At 35.9% G+C, this 20,227-nt stretch overlaps 1 protein-coding gene across 1 annotated transcript in view; it reads right to left on the reverse strand.

The window, feature by feature from the left end:
- The window catches only part of LOC141392792 (uncharacterized), a 175,422-nt gene that overhangs the window by 122,470 nt on the left and 32,725 nt on the right, over positions 1 to 20,227 (reverse strand). The window contains exon 2 of the mRNA XM_073965755.1: positions 6,801 to 7,046. Coding sequence (XP_073821856.1) covers positions 6,801 to 6,864 — 64 coding nt within the window. The 5' untranslated portion in view covers positions 6,865 to 7,046. The remainder of the gene's footprint in view (positions 1 to 6,800; positions 7,047 to 20,227) is intronic.

Below are 20,227 nucleotides of genomic sequence, written 5' to 3' on the forward strand. Positions count from 1 at the left end.
GCGTTTTATGACATGATTTTTTTGTCCTGCACAACGCATTTGAAAACGTTTTAATTTTCTGCGCTTGTTCTTGTTTTTTTGCTTTCCTTTGCTCTGCTGCTTTACTTTCGTTTCACTATTGACTTTAATGTCTTAATTTTTATACCTTACATTTGGATGAAAGTTTGTAAGCCTTTTGATTTGTTGCTGGTGTTGTTGTTATTTTTGTTTCTTGATTTCTTAAGAACAACATTTGAATTGTTCGTAGCGCAGCATTTATTTCGTTTCGTTCGTAGCGTAATATTTATTTCTACTTAGTTTTACTTTCTCACGGAACAAAAATAAAAACGGAAGTCATTCTAAAAACGTGATTGCATTCAGTGTTTATTTTAGATGTAATATTAAAGAAAGACAAAAGGTAAGGCGTGAGAATGAAAGAATAATGACAAGCCACATAGACACACATATAAAATCTCTGAAGTTGTAATAGTGTGGTGGTACAATGAATGTGCGTGCTTTCTCCTATGTAAAGCTTTCACTGACTATACAAAGTAAACAATATCATTTTCACTTTATTCTCCAGCTTCTCTGGTACTTCCTTAGTTACTTTCTTCTCATCTTCTAAGAATTTATACAGAAAACTTTATTCCATTACAAGTGTAAAATGTTTCCTGTTACGTTAAAGGAATTAAAAGGATTAGATGTAATGGTGTTTATTTTATTTATTTTCTTTTTCATTCTCATGTTTTCAAGTTTCTTATTTCCAAGTCTTTCCCTGAACGCACACCACATGTGTCTGAACACTTCAAAGGTTGGTAAAGGCAACGTCAACTGTCATGACAAAATAAACGCTGGTGCGTGGCAAAGCATTGATGGGGTGGCTTGTGTGTTATGGTGGAATATATAACATGTGTTCATGTTGTTTCAGAATTTGTGGTCTACCAATGTCATGTGGTGTGGTATGTGAGGTTTTTGAAAGCCGGATATGAGTTTTGTTGAAATTTCACTGACTGTAATGCAATAATTACGAAAATAAAATCAATTAAAAATAATTGTATTAACATTGAACCAATAACGTTTACAAATCTGAGATTTATAAGTGACGTTGAGCGCGACTGAAAATGAGTGGGAATTTGGTGTTCACATTGTATGCATGTTCTTGACTTCCCAATGTTAAGGAAGTCCAGAACTTGCATATAATGTGAAGACCAAATTCCCAGTGATGTTACCAGGGGAGCCGCTTCTAACAAATTTATGCTCAGATACGCCTTTATCGGCCCGTACAAAGGTACTGGTTTCGGTATTTTGTTTGATGTATAATGGTTTTTGTTTATTAAATTTTAAGATTTTTTTTTTTAAACAAATTAGCAGAAATTTTACATTCAGAACTCTCAATGGTCAGACAACGTTCCCACCACAAATTTTAGGTTCGCGTTTGGTATAGCATTCTCATCACTGTATGTCCCGAGTTGAGTATGGTGCCATTAACAATGATATACTGTTTTTTTTTATACCCTCCACCATAGGATGGGGGTATATTAAGTTTGTCACTACGTTTGTAACTACTCGAAACAATCATTGTAGACCCCACAAACTAGTATATATATTCATGATCAGCGTGCAATTCTACATCGATATAGCCATGTCCGTCCGTCTGTCCGTCTGTGGAAATCACTCTAGCGTCCGAACGGATTGACGTAGGTGGTTGAAATTTTGGGAAAATCTATTATATTGGTATTGAAAGCGGGCTATGTAGGTCCACGCTTTCGTGTAGCCTCCATACAAAATGACGCGTGACGCATCGTCCTTTTAAGGAATTTTTAAGATATTTGTCCCATTTTACCACCGAATTGGTTGTAAATTGGTATTTTGTGTCTCCAGAGGCCAAAAAACATTCCTACTAAAGTTGGTTTATATAGGTCCATGTTTTGGTATAGCCCCCATATAACGCCCCATATAAAGTACGCGTCATTTTAATATATTTTGAATGTATTAGTCCCATTTGACAACAGAATCGGTTGTAACTTTGTGTATTGTGTGTCCAGAGGCTAAGAAACATTTCCACCGTAAAGTGGTTATATAGGTCCACGTTTTGATATAGCCCCCATAGGACGATATCTCCCGATTTTCGGTATTTTGAAGTTTTTGGCCTCATTATCACACCGAGATGGCTGAAATTTGGTATTTAGTCTTCGTTGGGGGTATAAAACTTTCCCCCAGAGTTTTTTAGGTATAGGTCCACGCCATCATATAGCCCCCATAGAACGGTACCTTCCGATTTTCGGTATTTTGAAGGTTGTGGCCACATTAATCCACCGAAATGGCTGACATTTGTGGTGGAGGGTATAAAAAGTTCGGCCCGACCGAACTTTACGCTTTTCCTACTTGTTTTTCTTTGAAAAGTCCATAATTCCAGAGATAACGACCCATAAGCTCTTTAAAAATTAAAAAAAAAAAACAAGTAAAAAGTCGTTAAGTTCGGCCGGGCCGAACATTTTATACCCTCCACCATAAAATAGTCTTAATTAAAATGGAATAATTAGGGTCCTTTTACAATTTTAGGTGGAACAACTTTTCGACAATGGTTAGACTCCTACTGCCTCCCACTATTGCTTAAATTACACAAATGTTGGGGCAGAGATAATTCCTTTTGGAGATGAAAGCCCTTGGTGTGTGTATATTAAAAACCCCGAAGGACAGATGCGCCGTGAGTCGAACTTCCGCGTTATGGCGTGATGAAGTTTTTGCAAGAGACCCTGTAAGCCATCATGAATTAGCATTATATCTTTGTTTGTTGTTTTTGTAGAGCACTTAAGCAACAGTGAACAAAGATAAAACGCTAATTCCTGATGGCCCACAGGGTCTATAACAAAAAATTCATCACGCCATAACGCGGAAGTTCGACTCACGGCGGATCTGTCCTTCGGGGTTCATAATATACTCACCAAGGCCTTTCTTCTCCAAGAGGAATTTTCCGTGCCCCAGACTTTCACCTCCATTTTGTTGAACAGTGTTATCTAATCTAATCTAAAAAAATGTGTTCAGCTAGGTGAAAGGTACCACCTACAGGGCTATATCAAAGAGTCAACATATCTTTAAATTTTTTGGCGGAAAAGTTTTATAGCTGCAGGGAACTAAAGATTCAAATTTAGGGTAGTTTCATCAAAACAATGTACAACCTCAAAAATGGACCCATGTTGACGAATTTTAGTGAAGAAATTTCGTGACCACTGAAATTCCCGAAAATCGGGAGGTACTGTTATATGGCGGGATATACCACAAAATGGACCTATATTGACGATTATTTTTGAATAGACAAAATTGTAGCTAAAATTCTCAAAATACCGATAATTACAGTTAGTTCGGTTAAAAACTGTACCTAAAATTCTCAAATACCGAAAATCGGGAAGTACCGTTATATGGGGGCTGTACCAAAACATGGACCTATGTTGACGATGTTTGGTGGAGATGTTTCATGACCACTGAGAACCTCAAATGGCAAATTACAGCTAGTTCGGTTAAAAATTGTACCTAAAATTCTCAAAATACCGAAAATCGGGAGGTACCGATATATGGGGGCTATATCAAAACATGGTCCTATGTTGACAATGTTTCTTGGAGATGTTTCATGACCACTGAGAACTTCAAATGTCAAATTACAGCTAGTTCGGTAAGAAATTGTAACTAAAATGCTCAAAATACCGAAAATCGGGAGGTACGGTTATAAGGGGGCCATACCAAAACATGGACCTATGTTGACGATGTTTCGTGGAGATGTTTCATGACCACTGAGAACCTCAAATGTCAAATTGCAGATAGTGCGGTTACAAATTGTGGCTAAAATTCTCAAAATACCGAAAATCGGGAGGTACCGATATATGGAGAGATGTTTCATGACCACTGAGAAACTCAAATGTCAAATGGCAGATAGTTCCGTTAAAAATTGTGGCTTAAATTCTCAAAATACCGAAAATCGGGAGGTACCGTTATATGGGGACTATACCAAAACATAGACCTATGCCCATATCCTCTGGGATATAAGTTTGTTGATTACTAGCAACCCTAAGTGCCAAATTATAGCTAATTCGGTTTCCAAATGTGGCGAAGAACGTCAAAATACCTCAAATCCGGAGGTACCGTTATATGGGGGCTATACCAAAGAGTGGACCGACATAGCCCATCTTCGAACTTGATCTGCCTATGGAAAAGAGACCTTCGGGTGCAAAATTTCAGCACTCTATCTCAATTATTGCGGACGCTAGAGTGATTACAACAGACGGACGGACAGACGGACATGACTAGATCGTCTTAGAATTTTATCCTGATCAAGAATATATATACTTTATAGGGTCGCAAATGATTAATTCTATGTGTTACAAACGGAATGACAAATTTAATATACCCTCCATACTATGGTGGAGGGTATAAAAAAAGCAAAGCAGTGACTCTTAAAATTAACTCAAGTTCTAAGAGGAACTATGTCGGCATATATGTAGTTGTATAAAACGTATAGAAAGTATGTATATTCTTGATCAGGGTTAAATTCTAAATCGATATAGCCATGTCCGTCCGTCAGTCTGTTGAAATCAAGATACAGCTGGCAATTTTCAAGATAGAGCTTTGGTACAGAAGTTTCTATTACTCCAAGGATGTTTTGTGTTGCAAATGGGCTATATTGGTCCACGTTTTGATATAGCCCCCATAGAACGGTACCACCCCATTTTCGGTATTTTGAATGTTTTAGCTTCATTATCACACCGAAATGGCTGAAATTTAGTATTTAGTTTTCGTTGGGGGTATACAAATTTCCCCCCAGAATTTTATCGGTATATGTCCACGCCTTCATATAGCCCCCATAGAACGGTACCTCCCGATTTTCGATATTTTTTAGCTTGTGGTATTTAGTCTAAACTTCGGGTATAAAACCTTCCATATGAAATTTGTCGGTACAGGCCCACGCCAAGGGTATAAATCTTTCCATATGAAATTTGTCGGAATAGGTCCACGCCTTCATATAGCCCCCATAAAACGTTAAATCCCGATTTTCGGTATTTTGAAGGTTGTGGCCACAATAAACCGCCGAAATGGCTGACATTTGGTATTTAGTCTTCATTTCGGGTATAAATCTTTCCATATAAAATTTGTCGGTACAGTTCCATGCCCTAATGTAGCCTTCATAGAACGGTACCTCCCGATTTTCGGTATCTTGAAAGTTGTGGCCTCAATATTCCATCGAAATGGCTGAAATTTGGTTTTAGTCTTCGTTGGGTGCCACCGTGGTGCAATGGTATGCACGCCCGCCTTGCACGCAGAAGGTCGGGGGTTCGATTCCCCGGCCAGGCAACATCAAACATTTTTTCAACGGTGGCAAAATACCCCTCAGTAATGTTGGCGACATTTCCTGAGTATTTCAGCCTTGAAAAACTTCTCCATAAGTGGTGTCTTAAGACACGCCGTTCGGACTCGGCGATAAACAGTAGGTCCCATATCATTGAGCTAAATATGAATCGGGGTGCACTCATTGATATGAGAGAAGTCTCCCTTGTCCCGTATGGGATGTTGTGGAACAATGTTTTTTGTTTTTGTTCTTCGTTGGAGGTTCGAAACTTTCGAAGCTTGTGGAGGTAAAAACCTTTCCGAATGAAATTCGTCGGTATAGGTCCATGGCACCTTCCGATTTTCGTAATTCTGAAGGTTGTGACGGCAATATCCCACCGTAATGATTGAAATTTGTTATGTCGTCTCCCATGGGGATATAAAATATTCCAGAAGACAATTATCAGTATAGGTCCAAGTCTTCCTATATCCCCCATAGAAGCGTACCTCTTGATTTTCGGTATTTTGAAGGTTTTAGCCATTTATCATACCGAAATATAGGGAACTTGGTATTTAGTCTTCTTTGAGTCTAAAAACTTTCTGCCAGAAATGTGTAGGTATAGATCGATGTTTTGATATAGCTCAAATACAACGGTACCTCCCGAATTTCGGGATTTTGAAGGTTAGCCACATTGTTTTACCGAAATTGCTGAAATTTCATATTTAGTCTTCTTCATAAACGAAAGGAAACTAGTAGTCCATTCTACTTCAATACAAGTCAATGACATGAAGTCATGGTGAATGGTATAACAAGTTTGGTCCGGTCGAACTTACCGCCGTTCTTACTTGTTAATATTAATTTCAATAAATTTCTCGTTGGAGTCGAGCTGTATGACCTAAGATGTTTTGCATGTGAAAAAGAAGATTTCAACCAACAAAACCACCAGTATGTTTCGGTGTTTTTGCTGTTGGTAGCAGCTCATCAGATATATCGACTGTGATTTTAATTTAGTGTTTAGCCTTCGCTATGGGTAGAAAACATGCCTTGCAAAATATCAGGCATTGCAGGCTCATGGTTTGGTATAGCCCCCATATAAGGGTACCATAAAAATTTTAACTTTTTTTGAAGATTTTAGTAGCATGTTTCTACCGCTTTGGCTGCTAATTTCAATTTTTTATTCCCAGAATAACAATATTACCCTCAAAAAGCTATCCACATACATATATATATTAAGCTTTTAGTATTTCAAGGCTGTTGTTTTTTTTCAAAACTTCGAATACAGATTGCTGTAATTTGGTATTACGAGTATGACAATTCAAATAATTTTATTTATTTTATAATCAATTCGCGTACAAAATCAGTTATGGTAATTATGACACTAGCACATTTTTAAATCTAGCCTACTTAGAATTTAGACTTCTCGCAATTATGAATTAAAAACCTAGTTTTAATAAATTGAAAATTGATATGTACCTAAATTCATAAAATTCTCGTCTGTACTTACCTTTCGTAAATACTGTCACCAAAACAATCCACAGTAATTGTAATATGCCTTGTGATGTTTGCATTTTGTGTTTGCTTGTCTTTTGGTACTTAGTTTTCTTAAGGATAATATATTTTAAAATGTCTTTTGCGATATCTTTCAAAGAAGAACAATGAACTTTTCACCTTTAAAGACAAAAATCCTTCAAATGTCCCCAACTCTCTCTTTCGCTGTCTGATAAGGCCACAAAATGCGTTGGAAAATTGTCTGTAACGATAGCAAAAAGAACAATTATAGAACATTATTTTACGTTTAATCTACTCGAAAATAGAACAAAAAATCAACAAGAGTAAGATATAAAAAATTTAAAATAAAAAACAAAATATATATAACAACACCATATAATAATAAATCATGCAACACCCACAGCGACATTTGAGTACACAAGAAAAATATGAATAAAAATCTACATAACGTGTGTGTCACTTTTTTAGTAGAGGGTGAAATGATGATATAAATATAATTTTTTACATTATGAAGATGTTGTTATATATTTCTTTTGTAATGTGCTACATTACCTTGGATAATACCACCATGAATATTATGATGTTTTTCTTAATGTATTTATTATTTACCTCAAGGAAAAAAAACGTTGTGATAAAATACCAATACAAGGAGAGAATATTCATACAGTGAGTTCCAGTGTCGTTTAAGAAGGTAAGTAAAACACTAAAGAAAAATTCCAGGTCCTACTTTAATAAATTAATGCCTCATCTCCTTTATATATAACTAGCCGAACTGGTACGCGTTGCTGGCCCTTGAAACAGTTTTATGTTACCTTTTCTTAAGTCAATTATATTTTTCTTGCATCGATAATTAGTCGGGATATGCAAGTGACTATAAATAAAAAATCTTCAGAATTGTTGGTGTCGTTATGCAATTTTAACATACAGCCAAAGAACTGATGACTTGAGGCATGCATTTATTTCATCTGCTGGAATAGTATAACTGGAAGCATTTGTCTGAAATCTTAACGTGATTTGCTTCTTAAATCCTTCAAGAATCGATCTAAAGCTTCTAGGGAATTTTTATGTGCCATTGTACATTCGTCACAGATGATAACTTCTATTTTATATTGCATGTGTGCCCTTCATTCAAATGAATGTCCAGTGGCAACTTAAGGGCCGACTTCATATAATGTATCTTATATACCTGATGAAGCTATAGCTATCGATACGTTGCCTTCTAATCTAAACACTTGCTTTCCAGTAAGATTAAAGCTTCGTTATGCATAACAACTGGTATTTCCATTGATTTGTTACATATTTAAGAAAGTGGGAGTGGTCGGGTCTTTTGGCTAAAATAGGGTCGGGAAACGGACAAGTTCGTAAATTTTACACATATAGCTCATTTAAAGTTCGGAGCAGGGTGGTTCGGGGGTTGGCGGTTCGAAGGGTGGAAGTTCAGAGGCTGGTGGTTCGGAGGGCGTTGTTTTGGAGGGTCGAAGTTCGAAAGAATTAATTCAATTGTTCATTTCAGATTTGCTAAAATATATATCCTATTTTCACCACGGGTCATCGCTGAACATTCTATAATATATTCAGGAAAATCTGTTCTGTAATTTTGGATATATAATATATTTAAAACATAGCGTTTTAAAAAAAATTGGGCTCCGAAATTCGACAAAGGACGACGAGGACCTATACTGATAATTCTCTTTTGGAATATTTTATAACCCCATTGCAGTCATTTCGGTGGGATATTGAATTACGAAAATCGGAAGGTACCGTTCTATGGGGGCTAAATCGAAACGTGGACACGGTGCTCTTGAAGCAACTTTAAATGGGAAGTTTTTGCGGATTCTGAAACTACAATGTTCATAGAAGAGAAAAATCAAAAAAACGCCCGAGCTCTTTTTAAATAAATCGCGATTCAAGTTGACATTTTTAGAGGTTGTTTAAGTTTTCACGATTTTGCTTGAAAACCGCCAGTCCTATCAATATTGAAATAAAGAATAGTTTGTAGCTGTGAAAATTCTCTACAAGACTGGCGTTTATGGTATTTTCGTAGGTTTTACCGTATTTGAGATATAGAAGTTCAAATTGGGACAATGCACTGGCTGTATCGTCTCCTTATAAAACAGTGTCATGACTACAATTTCCCAACATAAACTTATATATCTCAAAAATGGTACAACCTAGGAAAAAGATACGAAAGTCAATGTTGTAGAGAATTTTCACAGATATAAAATTTGTTTATTCCCATTCCGATAGGAATTGCGGTTTTCAAGCAAAATCCTGAAAACCTGCGAAAATACCATAAAGGTCAATCTTGTAGAGAATTTTTATAGCTACAAAATGTTTTTTAGTCTTATTCCTATAGGACCTGCGGTTTCCAACAAAATCGTGAAAACCTAAAAAACCCTAAAAATGTCAACTTGAATCGCGACTTATTTAAAAAGCGCTCCGGCGATTTTTTTGTTTTTTTGATTTTTCTCATCTATGAACATTGTAGCTTCAGAACCCGCGAGAACTTCCAAAGTGTAAGCACCTTCCATTTAACGTTCCTTCAAGAGCACCGAGTGGACCTATACAGGCAAATTTCAATCGGAATGGTTTTTACCTCCAACATAAACTATATACCAAATTTCAGAAATTTCGGTACCTGATTTTCGGTATTTTGAAGGTTGTAGCCACAAACCTTCAAAATACCGAAAATCGGGATGCGCCGTTCTTTCTAAAAGGGCAATATAAAGGCGTGGACCTATACCTTAAAATTTCAGGTGGAAAGTTTCGGTGGATCATTGAGGCCATAACCTTCAAAGTATCGAAAATTGGGATGTACCGTTCTATGGGGCTATATGAATGCGTGGACCTATACCGACAAATTTAGAGGTGAAAGTTGAATATCCCCAACGAAGACTAAATACCAAATTTCAGACATTTCGATGGATTATTGTGGTCACAACCTTCAAAATAGCAGAAATCCGGAGGTACCGTTCGATGAGGGCTATGCTAAGGTGTGGACCTATACCGACAAATTTCATATGGAAAGTTTTATAGCCCATACGAAGACTAAATACCAAATTTCAACAATTTCGGTGGAATATGGGTACCACAAACTTCAAAATACCGGAAATCCAGAGGTATTATTCTACGGAGGCTATAGGAAGGCGTGGACCTAAACCGCCAAATTTCATACGGAAAGTTTTGTACCCCAAATGAAGACTAAATACCAAATTTCAGCCATTACAGTGAATTATTGTGGCCACAACCTTCGAAAAACCTTATATAATGAGGTACCTTTCTATGGGGGCTATATGAAGGCTTGGACCTATACCGACAAAATTCTAGGGGGATAGTTTTATACCCCAACGAGAAATAAGTACCAAATTTCAACCATTTCGGTGTAATAATGAAGCTAAAACTTTCAAAATACCGAAAATCGGGTGGTACCGTTCTATGGGGGGCTATATCAAAACGTGGACGGATGTAGCCCACTTGCAATACCAAACATCCTAGTAGTAATAGAAACTTCTACACCAAAGCTCTATGTTAAAAATTGCGAGCTGTATCTTGATTTCAACAGTCGGACGGACAGACGGACCTTGGTTATATCTACTTAGAATTTTACCCTGATCAAGAATATACATACTTTATATATTTATACTTTGGTGTTTACAAGAGCGTCTTTCGAGTGCGTCAATGCGTTGAATAATCTGGTCCAACTAACCAGCCACGCCGGATGAATCTTGATTAGTTTTATTATTTGAAGAAATTTCAGAAATTGTGGTTGATCCTGAAAATTGCTCGCAAATTTTGTCCACTATTCCAGCTAGATTATCTAAGTCTGCGGTATCGGTTACAGCAAGGATGCATTTAACATTTTCCGGAAGACGTTCCATAAACAAAGTACGCATAATTTTTTTGTTTTGCAATTCTTACAGTTTTGAAATTCTTACAGCAAAAATTTGCGTTGAACTCGTGGCTAGAACATTCTCACGATGTGAATCCCCAACTAAATGTGTATCACCTCCTGATAGCTATGGGCGAACGTTTTCTTATGTCATTTTAGTTATCGGGGTCACCAAATTGTGGTGAAGCACAATTTATTAAACAAATATGAAAAAATTTAGAATGAAAAATTTATGTTTACAAAATTCAAAATATCCATAAACAAAAGTCTAAGGCTTCTTAGTTTCAATTAAAAATACAAATTTAAATTTTCAAAGAAAGTGTGGGAACACCCCTACACAACTAATACACATTCGGTCACTATTAGTCATGTGACGTCATTTACATGTCATCGGACTTCCTTTAAACCGGTAATATCTGTCTTGTACTTTACAAGTACATTCAACAGTGCACCTTCTACGTAAAAAGTCCTGAACTTTCAGGTGTGTCCGGACATTTCAGGTGTGTGTTCTTGGAATTTTTATTAAGATTTTTGAAATTCCTCTACAAGTCTTTGTTGATAAGAAAACTATTTTGATGCATTTGTTTTGATTTTTGTTTTCTAAATTCTTTAATTAAATTTGTATAACATATGTATGTCCTTTTCTCTAAAATACTACATATAATCCTTGAAAATTCACAAATGAATTTTACTTTAATATTGAAACAAATAGAATTCTTTGATCCATTTCCTACATGAAGTAGAAAAAACATTATTATGTGATTCTAAAGTGCATCACATAAAGAACAAAATAAGTGAACGAAATACCTTCTTTGTCAAAGTATGTATGACATACATACACATGTTCTTTCATACATGGTCATGCATATTTATCTCATCTGGTCAAGGACATGAAAAACATTGTTAGTCTATGTGTGTGTTTGTGCAGTAAACCTAGTTACTTTTTATCGTACTTTACCTTTCACATAAATAAAAATATTCTCGTTTTTATCATTTTGTGCAAACGAATAGATTTATTGTTGAAAGGGGGTGAAATATTTGTAGGAATGAAATATGAATGGAAACGAGCAAGGTATTATAAAGGATAGAAAGACAACAAGTGATGTATATGCAGTATATATCATGAAGAGATCGTAAAACTTGTGTGTTTGTAAAAATATAATCACATTTCTTTGAAGAGTGATTTGGTATAATTCTTTAGGAGAAACCATTAATAAAATATTGTGAAGAAATGCTAGATTTTTGAACTGGGAAATTACTGTGTTCTTAGAAACGAGATTGACCGGGGGAATATTTATACCCTACATCATAATGTGGAAAGGGTATTACAAGTTTGTTTTTCCGAAAATTCATGTAACACAGCGTAATATTCGTCATAGACCCCCGTGTGGTATACCAAAATTCAAAATTCATATCTCGACTAGATAAAGCGATTTAGAGATGCGTGTCCGTGTCCGTCCATTAAAAAGTGTAATCAAACTCCAGGCCGCAATTACGGACCAAACGTCACAAAATTGTGTATGGAGGTCGGGTTCCCACCAGAATAGAAACGATTAACCCTTCTATCACCGCTGGCGAAGATTTTTGCTAACAAAAATTACAAAAAAAAAATAAAACTTGCACAACATTAGCAAAGCTTTAGAACAGCACACAATACCAATAGTATTGCTAATATTATTGCTAATGAACTAAATTACACAAGACCTGCCGAACGCAGCATAGCACAGTTACCAATGATCAGAAAAAAGTATAAATTTATACTAAATATTTTCAAATATTGTTTGTAGAATACCACTGTGTGTAGCTAAGAAAAATATATACATACGTTTCTTGTTTAGTAAGTGTGTACAAAACCAGGGCAAAGTGACCCTAATTTGAAATTTACTCGTGTCGTAGTCTCCATATTTAAGTTGTTTATTTTATTGAGGGTATTAATCATTTGGGGCATCCGCCTAAAATTATGGACTGGAAAGAAAACTAATTATTCCATTGTAGTTCAAAGTACTTCATGAGTGTATAATTTTGGCCGGGTCGAACCTAACGATTTTTTATACCCTCAGCCTTTAGGCTAAAGAGGATATATACACTTTGATACGACCAAAAATGTGCCTAATCGAAATAATGGGTTTAGACCCCAAGTATGTTTGGAAGAAATATGTTTCAGACAATTTGGAGTCGATTGAGTAACGTCTGTCTGTATGGTTGGCTGGCTGGTGCACACGATAACTCTCGAACGAAGCAACCGATCGGGTGTAAAGTTTGGCGTTCGTAGCGTTTTGTTCAAACTTAGTTTAATTTTGAAGATGGGCCATATCGGTCCACTCCTTCCGGTACCTCGCCCACAAAAGTTCAAAAATTGTTGCTAAAATGGTGCGCACGATAACTCTCGATGGGAGTAACCCAATTGGTCATAACTTTGCATATGGTAATATTACTTCCAGATATAGATCGGGTTTGAATATCAGGGTGCTCTTGAACCAACTTTAAATGGAATGTGCTTACACCTGGGAAGTTTTTGCGGATTCTGAAATTACAATGTTCATAGATGAGAAAAAACAATAAACCAAAAAAAAAATCGACGGAGCGCTTTTTAAATAAATCGCGATTCAAGTTGTAATTTTTAGGGGTTTTTAGGTTTTCACGATTTTGCTTGGAAACCGCAAGTCCTATCGAAATGGGATTAGAAAAAATTTTTGAAGCTGTAAAAATTCTGTAGAAGATTGACTTTCTGATAATTTCGTAGGTTTAACCATTTTTGAGATATAGAAGTTCAAATTGGCACAATGCACTGACTATATCGCCTCCTTAACTAACTTTAAATAAAAACCGCTTGCATCTGGGAAATTGTTGCGGATTCTGAAACAGCAATGTTCATAGATGAGAAAAATCCAAAAACAAGAAAAAATCGCTAGAAGAATTTTTAAATCAATCGAGGTCAAAGTTCACATTTGTATACCCTCCACCATAGTATGGAGGGTATATTAAGTTTGTCATTCCGTTTGTAACATATCGAACTAATCATTTGCGACCCTATAAAGTATATATATTCTTGATCAGGATAAAATTCTAAGACGATCTAGCCATGTCCGTCTGTTGTAATCACTCTAGCGTCCGATATAATTGAGATAGAGTGCTGAAATTTTACACCCGAGGGTCTTTTTTCCATAGGCAGGTTAAGTTCGAAGATGGGCTATATCGGTCCACTCTTTGGTATAGCCCCCATATAACAGTACCTCCGGATTTGAGGTATTTTGACGTTATTCGCCACATTTGCAGACCGAATTAGCTATAATTTGGCACTTAGGGTTCCTAGTGATGAACAAACTTATATCTCAAAGGATATGGGCATAGGTCCATGTTTTGGTATAGTCCCCATATAACGGTACCTCCCGATTTTCGGTATTTTGATATTTTATCCACAATTTTTAACCGAACTATCTGCAATTTGACATTTGAGGTTCTCAGTGGTCGTAAAACATCTCCACGAAACATCGTCAACATAGGTCCATGTTTTGGTATAGCCCCCATATATCGGTACCTCCCGATTTTCGGTATTTTGAGAATTTTAGCTAGAATTTTTAACCGAACTAGCTGTAATTTGCCATTTGAGGTTCTCAGTGGTCATCGTCAACATAGGTCCATGGTTTGGTATAGCCCCCATATAACGGTACCTCCCGATTTTCGGTATTTTGAGAATTTTAGCCACAATTTGTAACCGAACTATCTGCAATTTGACATTTGAGGTTCTCAGTGATCGTGAAACATCTCCACCAAACATCGTCAACATAGGTCCATGTTTTGGTATGGCCCCCTTATAATCGTACCTCCCGATTTTCGGTATTTTGAGCATTTTAGTTACAATTTTTAACCGAACTAGCTGTAATTTGACCTTTGAGGTTCTCAGTGGTCACGACACATCTCCACCAAACATCGTCAACATAGGTCCATGTTTTGGTATAGCCCCCATATAGCGGTACCTCCCGATTTTCGGTATTTTGAGAATTTTAGTTACAGTTTTTAACCGAAATAGCTGTAATTTGACATTTGAAGTTCTCAGTGGTAATAAAACATCTCCAACGAAACATCGTCAACATAGGTCCATGTTTTGGTATTGCCCCCATATAACAGTGGTCACGAAATATCTCCACCAAACATCGTCAACATAGGTCCATGTTTTGGTATAGCCCCCATATAGCGGTACCTCCCGATTTTCGGTATTTTGAGAATTTTAGTTACAGTTTTTAACCGAAATAGCTGTAATTTGACATTTGAAGTTCTCAGTGGTAATAAAACATCTCCAACGAAACATCGTCAACATAGGTCCATGTTTTGGTATTGCCCCCATATAACGGTATCTCCCGATTTTCGGTATTTTGAGAATTTTAGCTGCAATTTTTAACCGAACTAGCTGTAATTATCAGTATTTTGAGAATTTTAGCTACAGTTTTGTCTATTCAAAAATAATCGTCAATATACATAGGTCCATGTTTTGGTATATCCCCCCATATAACTGTACCTCCCGATTTTCGGGAATTTTCAGTGGTCACGAAATTTCTTCACTTAATTTCGTCAACATGGGTCCATTTTTGAGGGTCTACATTGTTTTGATGAAACTACCCTCAATTTGACTCTTGAAGTTCCCTGCAGCTATAAAACTTTTCCGCCAAAATATGTAAAGATCGGTTGACTCTTTGATATAGCCCCGTAGGTGGTACCTTTCACCTAGCTGAACCCATTTTTTAGATTAGATAACACTGTGCAACAAAATGGAGGTGAAAGTCTGGGGCACGGAAAATCCTCTTGGGGAAGAAAGGCCTTGGTGAGTATATTATGAACCGTGAAGGACAGATGCGCCGTGAGTAGAACTTCCGCGTTATGGCGTGATGAAATTTTTGTTAGAGACCCTGTGGGCCATCAGGAATTAGCGTTATATCTTTTTTCACTGTTGCTTAAGTGCTCTACAAAAACAACAAATAAAGATATAATGCTAATTCATGATGGCTTACAGGGTCTCTTGCAAAAACTTCATCACGCCATAACGCGGAAGTTCGACTCACGACGCATCTGTCCTTCGGGGTTTTTATCTCTGCCCCAACATTTGTGTTCACAGTGTAATTTAAGCAATATTGGGAGGCAGTAGGAGTCTATCCATTGTCGAAAAGTTGATCCACCTAAAATTGTGAAAGGACCCTAATTATTCCATTTTAATTAAGACTATTTTATGGTGGAGGGTATAAAAAGTTCGGCCCGGCCGAACTTAACGACTTTTTACTTGTTAGGTTTATTTTAGGTTTTCTCGATTTTGCTTGGAAACAGCAATTCCTATCGAAATGCGATTAGATAAAATTGTGTAGCTGTGAAAATTCTCTACAAGATTGTCCTGTATAATGTTTTCGTAGGTTTTACCATGTTTGAGATATAGAAGTTCAGATCACATTTTCAGGTTTTTTTGTTAGGTTTTCACGATTTGCTGGAAAACGGTAAGTCTTATCAAAATGGGACTAGAGAAAATTTTATAGCTGTGAAAATTCTCTATAAGATTTTTTTCCGTAATTTTTTCCTAGCTTGTACCAGTTTTGAGATATATAAATGTAGTCATTACCTTGTTTTATAAGGAGACAATACAGTCAGTAAATTGTCAAAATTTCAACTTCTATATCTCAAACATGGTAAAAAATACGAAAACATCTAAAGGACGATCTTGTAGAGAAATTTTACTGCTATAACACTTTTTTAGTTCCATTTTGGTAGGTCTTGCGGTTTCCCAGCAAAATCGTGAAAACCTAAAAATGTAAACTTTGACCTGGTTTTATTTAAAAAGCGCTCCTGCGATTTTATTTTTGTTTTTTGACTTTTCTCATTAATGAACATTGTAGTTTTAGAATCCACAAAAACTTCCCAGGTGTAAGCACCTTCCATTTAAAGTTGATGCAAAAGCACTGTGATATGGATTATATCGATCCACTCCTTCGGGTACCTCCCACATAAAATTCGAAAAAAGTGAAGTTTGAGAGCTCCTCTTGGATCGTTTTTTTCAGCATGTTGTCCTTGCGACCTTCATTTACGACCGTACAATTTTTTCGGGATCAAATCCAAACTTCCTGAGTTAGTGGCCTAAAAGCTCCAAGAAATCATGACAGCACCATCTAAATAAAATGGCAACTTCGCAAAATAACTGTCGCAGGGTGTTTGTATTTGTCAAAACTTTGTACATCGTATTATTTCATCTAGAAATGTATTATGTTGTTTTGATTTTTTTAAGTTCTTCTTGCAACGGCGCATTTTTTCCGGGGAAGTTCATAATACCTGATAATGGCCCAAAAGCTCCGAAGGGATAAACTGATTTGGTCCAAACGTTGCACATCGTATTATTTCTTACAGCCTCGAATTATGTCCGAAAATTGATTACATCGAACCACACTTTCGGGTATCTCTCACACAAAGTTTGGTCCAAACGTTGCACATCGTATTATTTCTTACAGCCTCGAATTATGTCCGAAAATTGATTACATCGAACCACACTTTCGGGTATCTCTCACACAAAGTTTGGAAAGAATGTAAGGACTCGTCTGGGATTGTTTTAAAGTTTTTTGGCGGCATGTTGTATATACGGCCCTACTTAAGACGGTACAATTTTTGTCTGGAGTAAATCCATCCTTACAGAGAAATTAGCCCAAAACCTCAAATAACAAATAATTAATGTTGTTGGCGTTTTTTATTGTTGGACTGCAGAATTTTACATCTTTGTGTTTATTTCAGCTTTAGTCCATATTCACGTATTGTCATCCAAAGTGTGCAAAGTTTCACTTCGATTGGTAAACTGCAACTGTGAGTTTCTAGATTTGAACTAAATCGTTGTACCGCTATATAGGGGCTATAGAAAAAATGGACCCATATTGGTTTTGGTTTCATATTCATATCTTGTCATCCAAATCTGAAAATTGTGCAAAGTTTCAGTTCGATTGGTCAACTGCAACTGCGTTAAAAATGAGTTAATAGATTTGAACTAATTCGGGTTGTGCCGCTATATGGGGGCTATACGAAAAAATAGACCCATATCGGTTTTGGTTTCATACTCATGTTTTGTCATCCAATTCTGAAAAGTGTTCAAAGTTTCAGTTCGATTGAGTTACTAGATTTGAACTAAACGGACACCAAATCAAGTTAAATAAAACACTGTAAAAACTCCTGTATCGGTCAAAAGTATTGTGTTTGCTTCTTTTTATTTATATCGGAGAGTGAGTGTATATCTCTGTTGACACAGCTGACTGATTCATTCTTACTTGTTTTCTTTTCAAAAGAGATAAGTATAGCAAATAGTCTTCTAGGACAATATCACAATTCAAATTTATGCAGAGGCAAATAATACAAAACTGACCATAACCTTGTTTGATAAATTCTATGGAAATGACACAAAATGCCATTTTAAAAGAAATATTCAAGAAATAAAAGAAGCAGAGCAAACATGAAAACAAAATCTGCCATAGATAAAAATTATCAAACTATGCAAATGCAAACAAATTCCATTTTGTTTATAAAACACCTGAGAATGTTAAATAAAGTCACCTTTGTTGTTGCATGCGAATCTCATGCATCCCTTCTCTTTTGCATATTGATTGTCTAGTTATTGGCAAAGAAAGAAAGAAATTCCCCTTCACTTCCTCTACGATTTCGTTCGAGAAAAATTGCATTCAAATAAAGCTTAAAATATGCGTGTGTATGTATGTATGGGTCTTGAGTGAAAGTCATAAGGATAAGTATTGGTTTCCTTTTTGTGTGTGTCTTGTTATGCCATGAGATTCCATAAAACATTTAAAAGGATCCTTTACTTTTAGATTTGTTTCTTCTTCTCTTGAACTAAGCCAACTGCAGCAAAGTTATTGAAACCTGTTAAATATGCCAAAGTTGTTGCGGAACTATGTGCCGGAGAAAGTATGCAACAAGAATGGTGTAACAAAAAAAGATGGAAAATATTCTTTGTATAGGAATCTTGTAATTTCTAGATAACATTGAAGATTTGCTCTGATGATGATGATGGCGAACGGATGGTTGTAGGGGGAAGTTAAAATAGCTCCATGGATTCCAATACCCCAACAATTTCCGTTTTGTAAAATATGGACATTTTATAAATGCATAGATGTTGCTTTCAATTCTAGTTAAGATTTTTTTGTTCGTTTTTTGTTTTAGCAACCTTTTTTGTTGATGATGATGCTTCTTCGACAACTGCTACCACTAGCAGCATAGTTCCGTTATTTCTTCTCTGTCTCCACCATGTATCTAGCAGGGTATTTTTTCACAATCGGATTAAGGTACACCATAATGGAGAAACTTGTTAGCTTTTTGCATTTATATTTATGTTTGTAGGTATGTGTGGGGGTCGGTGTCTAAATTTATGTTATATATAAGAGTACATTTGTATGTATATTTGTCGTATATACGTATCTGTATAATCACAGACAGCTTTAAAAAATCAAAAACAAGAGAAAAAATCTTCCAGCTTAAGTAGCACAGAGAGTGGTTATGCAAAATTTATGCGATTTCCATGTTAAAAAGTGACCCAAAAACAAAGAAATGAAAGAAATAAATTTAAATTTGCCATTTCCAAGTAAGAAGATTTGTGCTTGTGCTACCAAAGAGGGCAATTTCAAATATAATAAAGTGGACTCATCAAGCAAGGTAATAAACCTTTGGTTATTTATTCTCATTTTCTGGTGAATTTTCAAAATTGAGATTAAGATTTCTCATGAAAGTAAGTTTGTCAAAATTCTATTAAGTTAGAAAAAGAGCATTTGCTACAACATATACATTATGCAGCGACAAAATACATACTTTTGAACTTTTATAAATATATTAATGTATTTTCATCAAGTTAGCTTTTAATTATTATATTGAATTTTCATTATGAATTATATGTCAGTCCAGAAAAACTTATTATTCAATAAATACGGTTTTTATACAAATATTAAATCTTTGCGCTAAGCGTTCATACAATATCAAATGTTAGTTGGTGGAATATATGCCGAAGGATGCCTCTCACGGTACATAACATGGCGATCTTGCATTATCCGTTCACGCACGGCTTAATTTTGTCTGGCAGAACGACCATTTTTGGACGACCCTCACGAACTTCGTATTTTTGGCGAGTGTCGGCCACTATTGAATACGTTAAACCAGTTTTTCATAGTGCTGTAGGATGGCCCTTTATCGACATACAAAGGTTTAATTTGATCGATCCACTCTTGCCGTGATTATCCACGCACAGTGGTCGATTTGAAATATTTAGGCGGCCAAACATATTTTTTTTATTTTCATAAATCATAAATAAATAAAAATTATAAATAAATTAAATTGTCTTATTAAAAGATGTTTCTATCTCGACTTCTTCGTGCTCAATACATGATTGTATGTGGAGCTCGGCAGGTTCTAATAGTTCTATAACTTCACTGGAAAACATCTTGTATGGAGTTTTTTTTAACGATCTTTCACTACTTATGAGTGGATCTGAAGTAAGAAGCAACCTTTGATAAATATCA

The sequence above is a fragment of the Musca autumnalis genome, unplaced genomic scaffold (genome assembly GCF_047663935.1).
Source record: "Musca autumnalis isolate F117 unplaced genomic scaffold, ASM4766393v1 scaffold_2, whole genome shotgun sequence".
Taxonomy (NCBI): Eukaryota; Metazoa; Arthropoda; class Insecta; order Diptera; family Muscidae; genus Musca; species Musca autumnalis.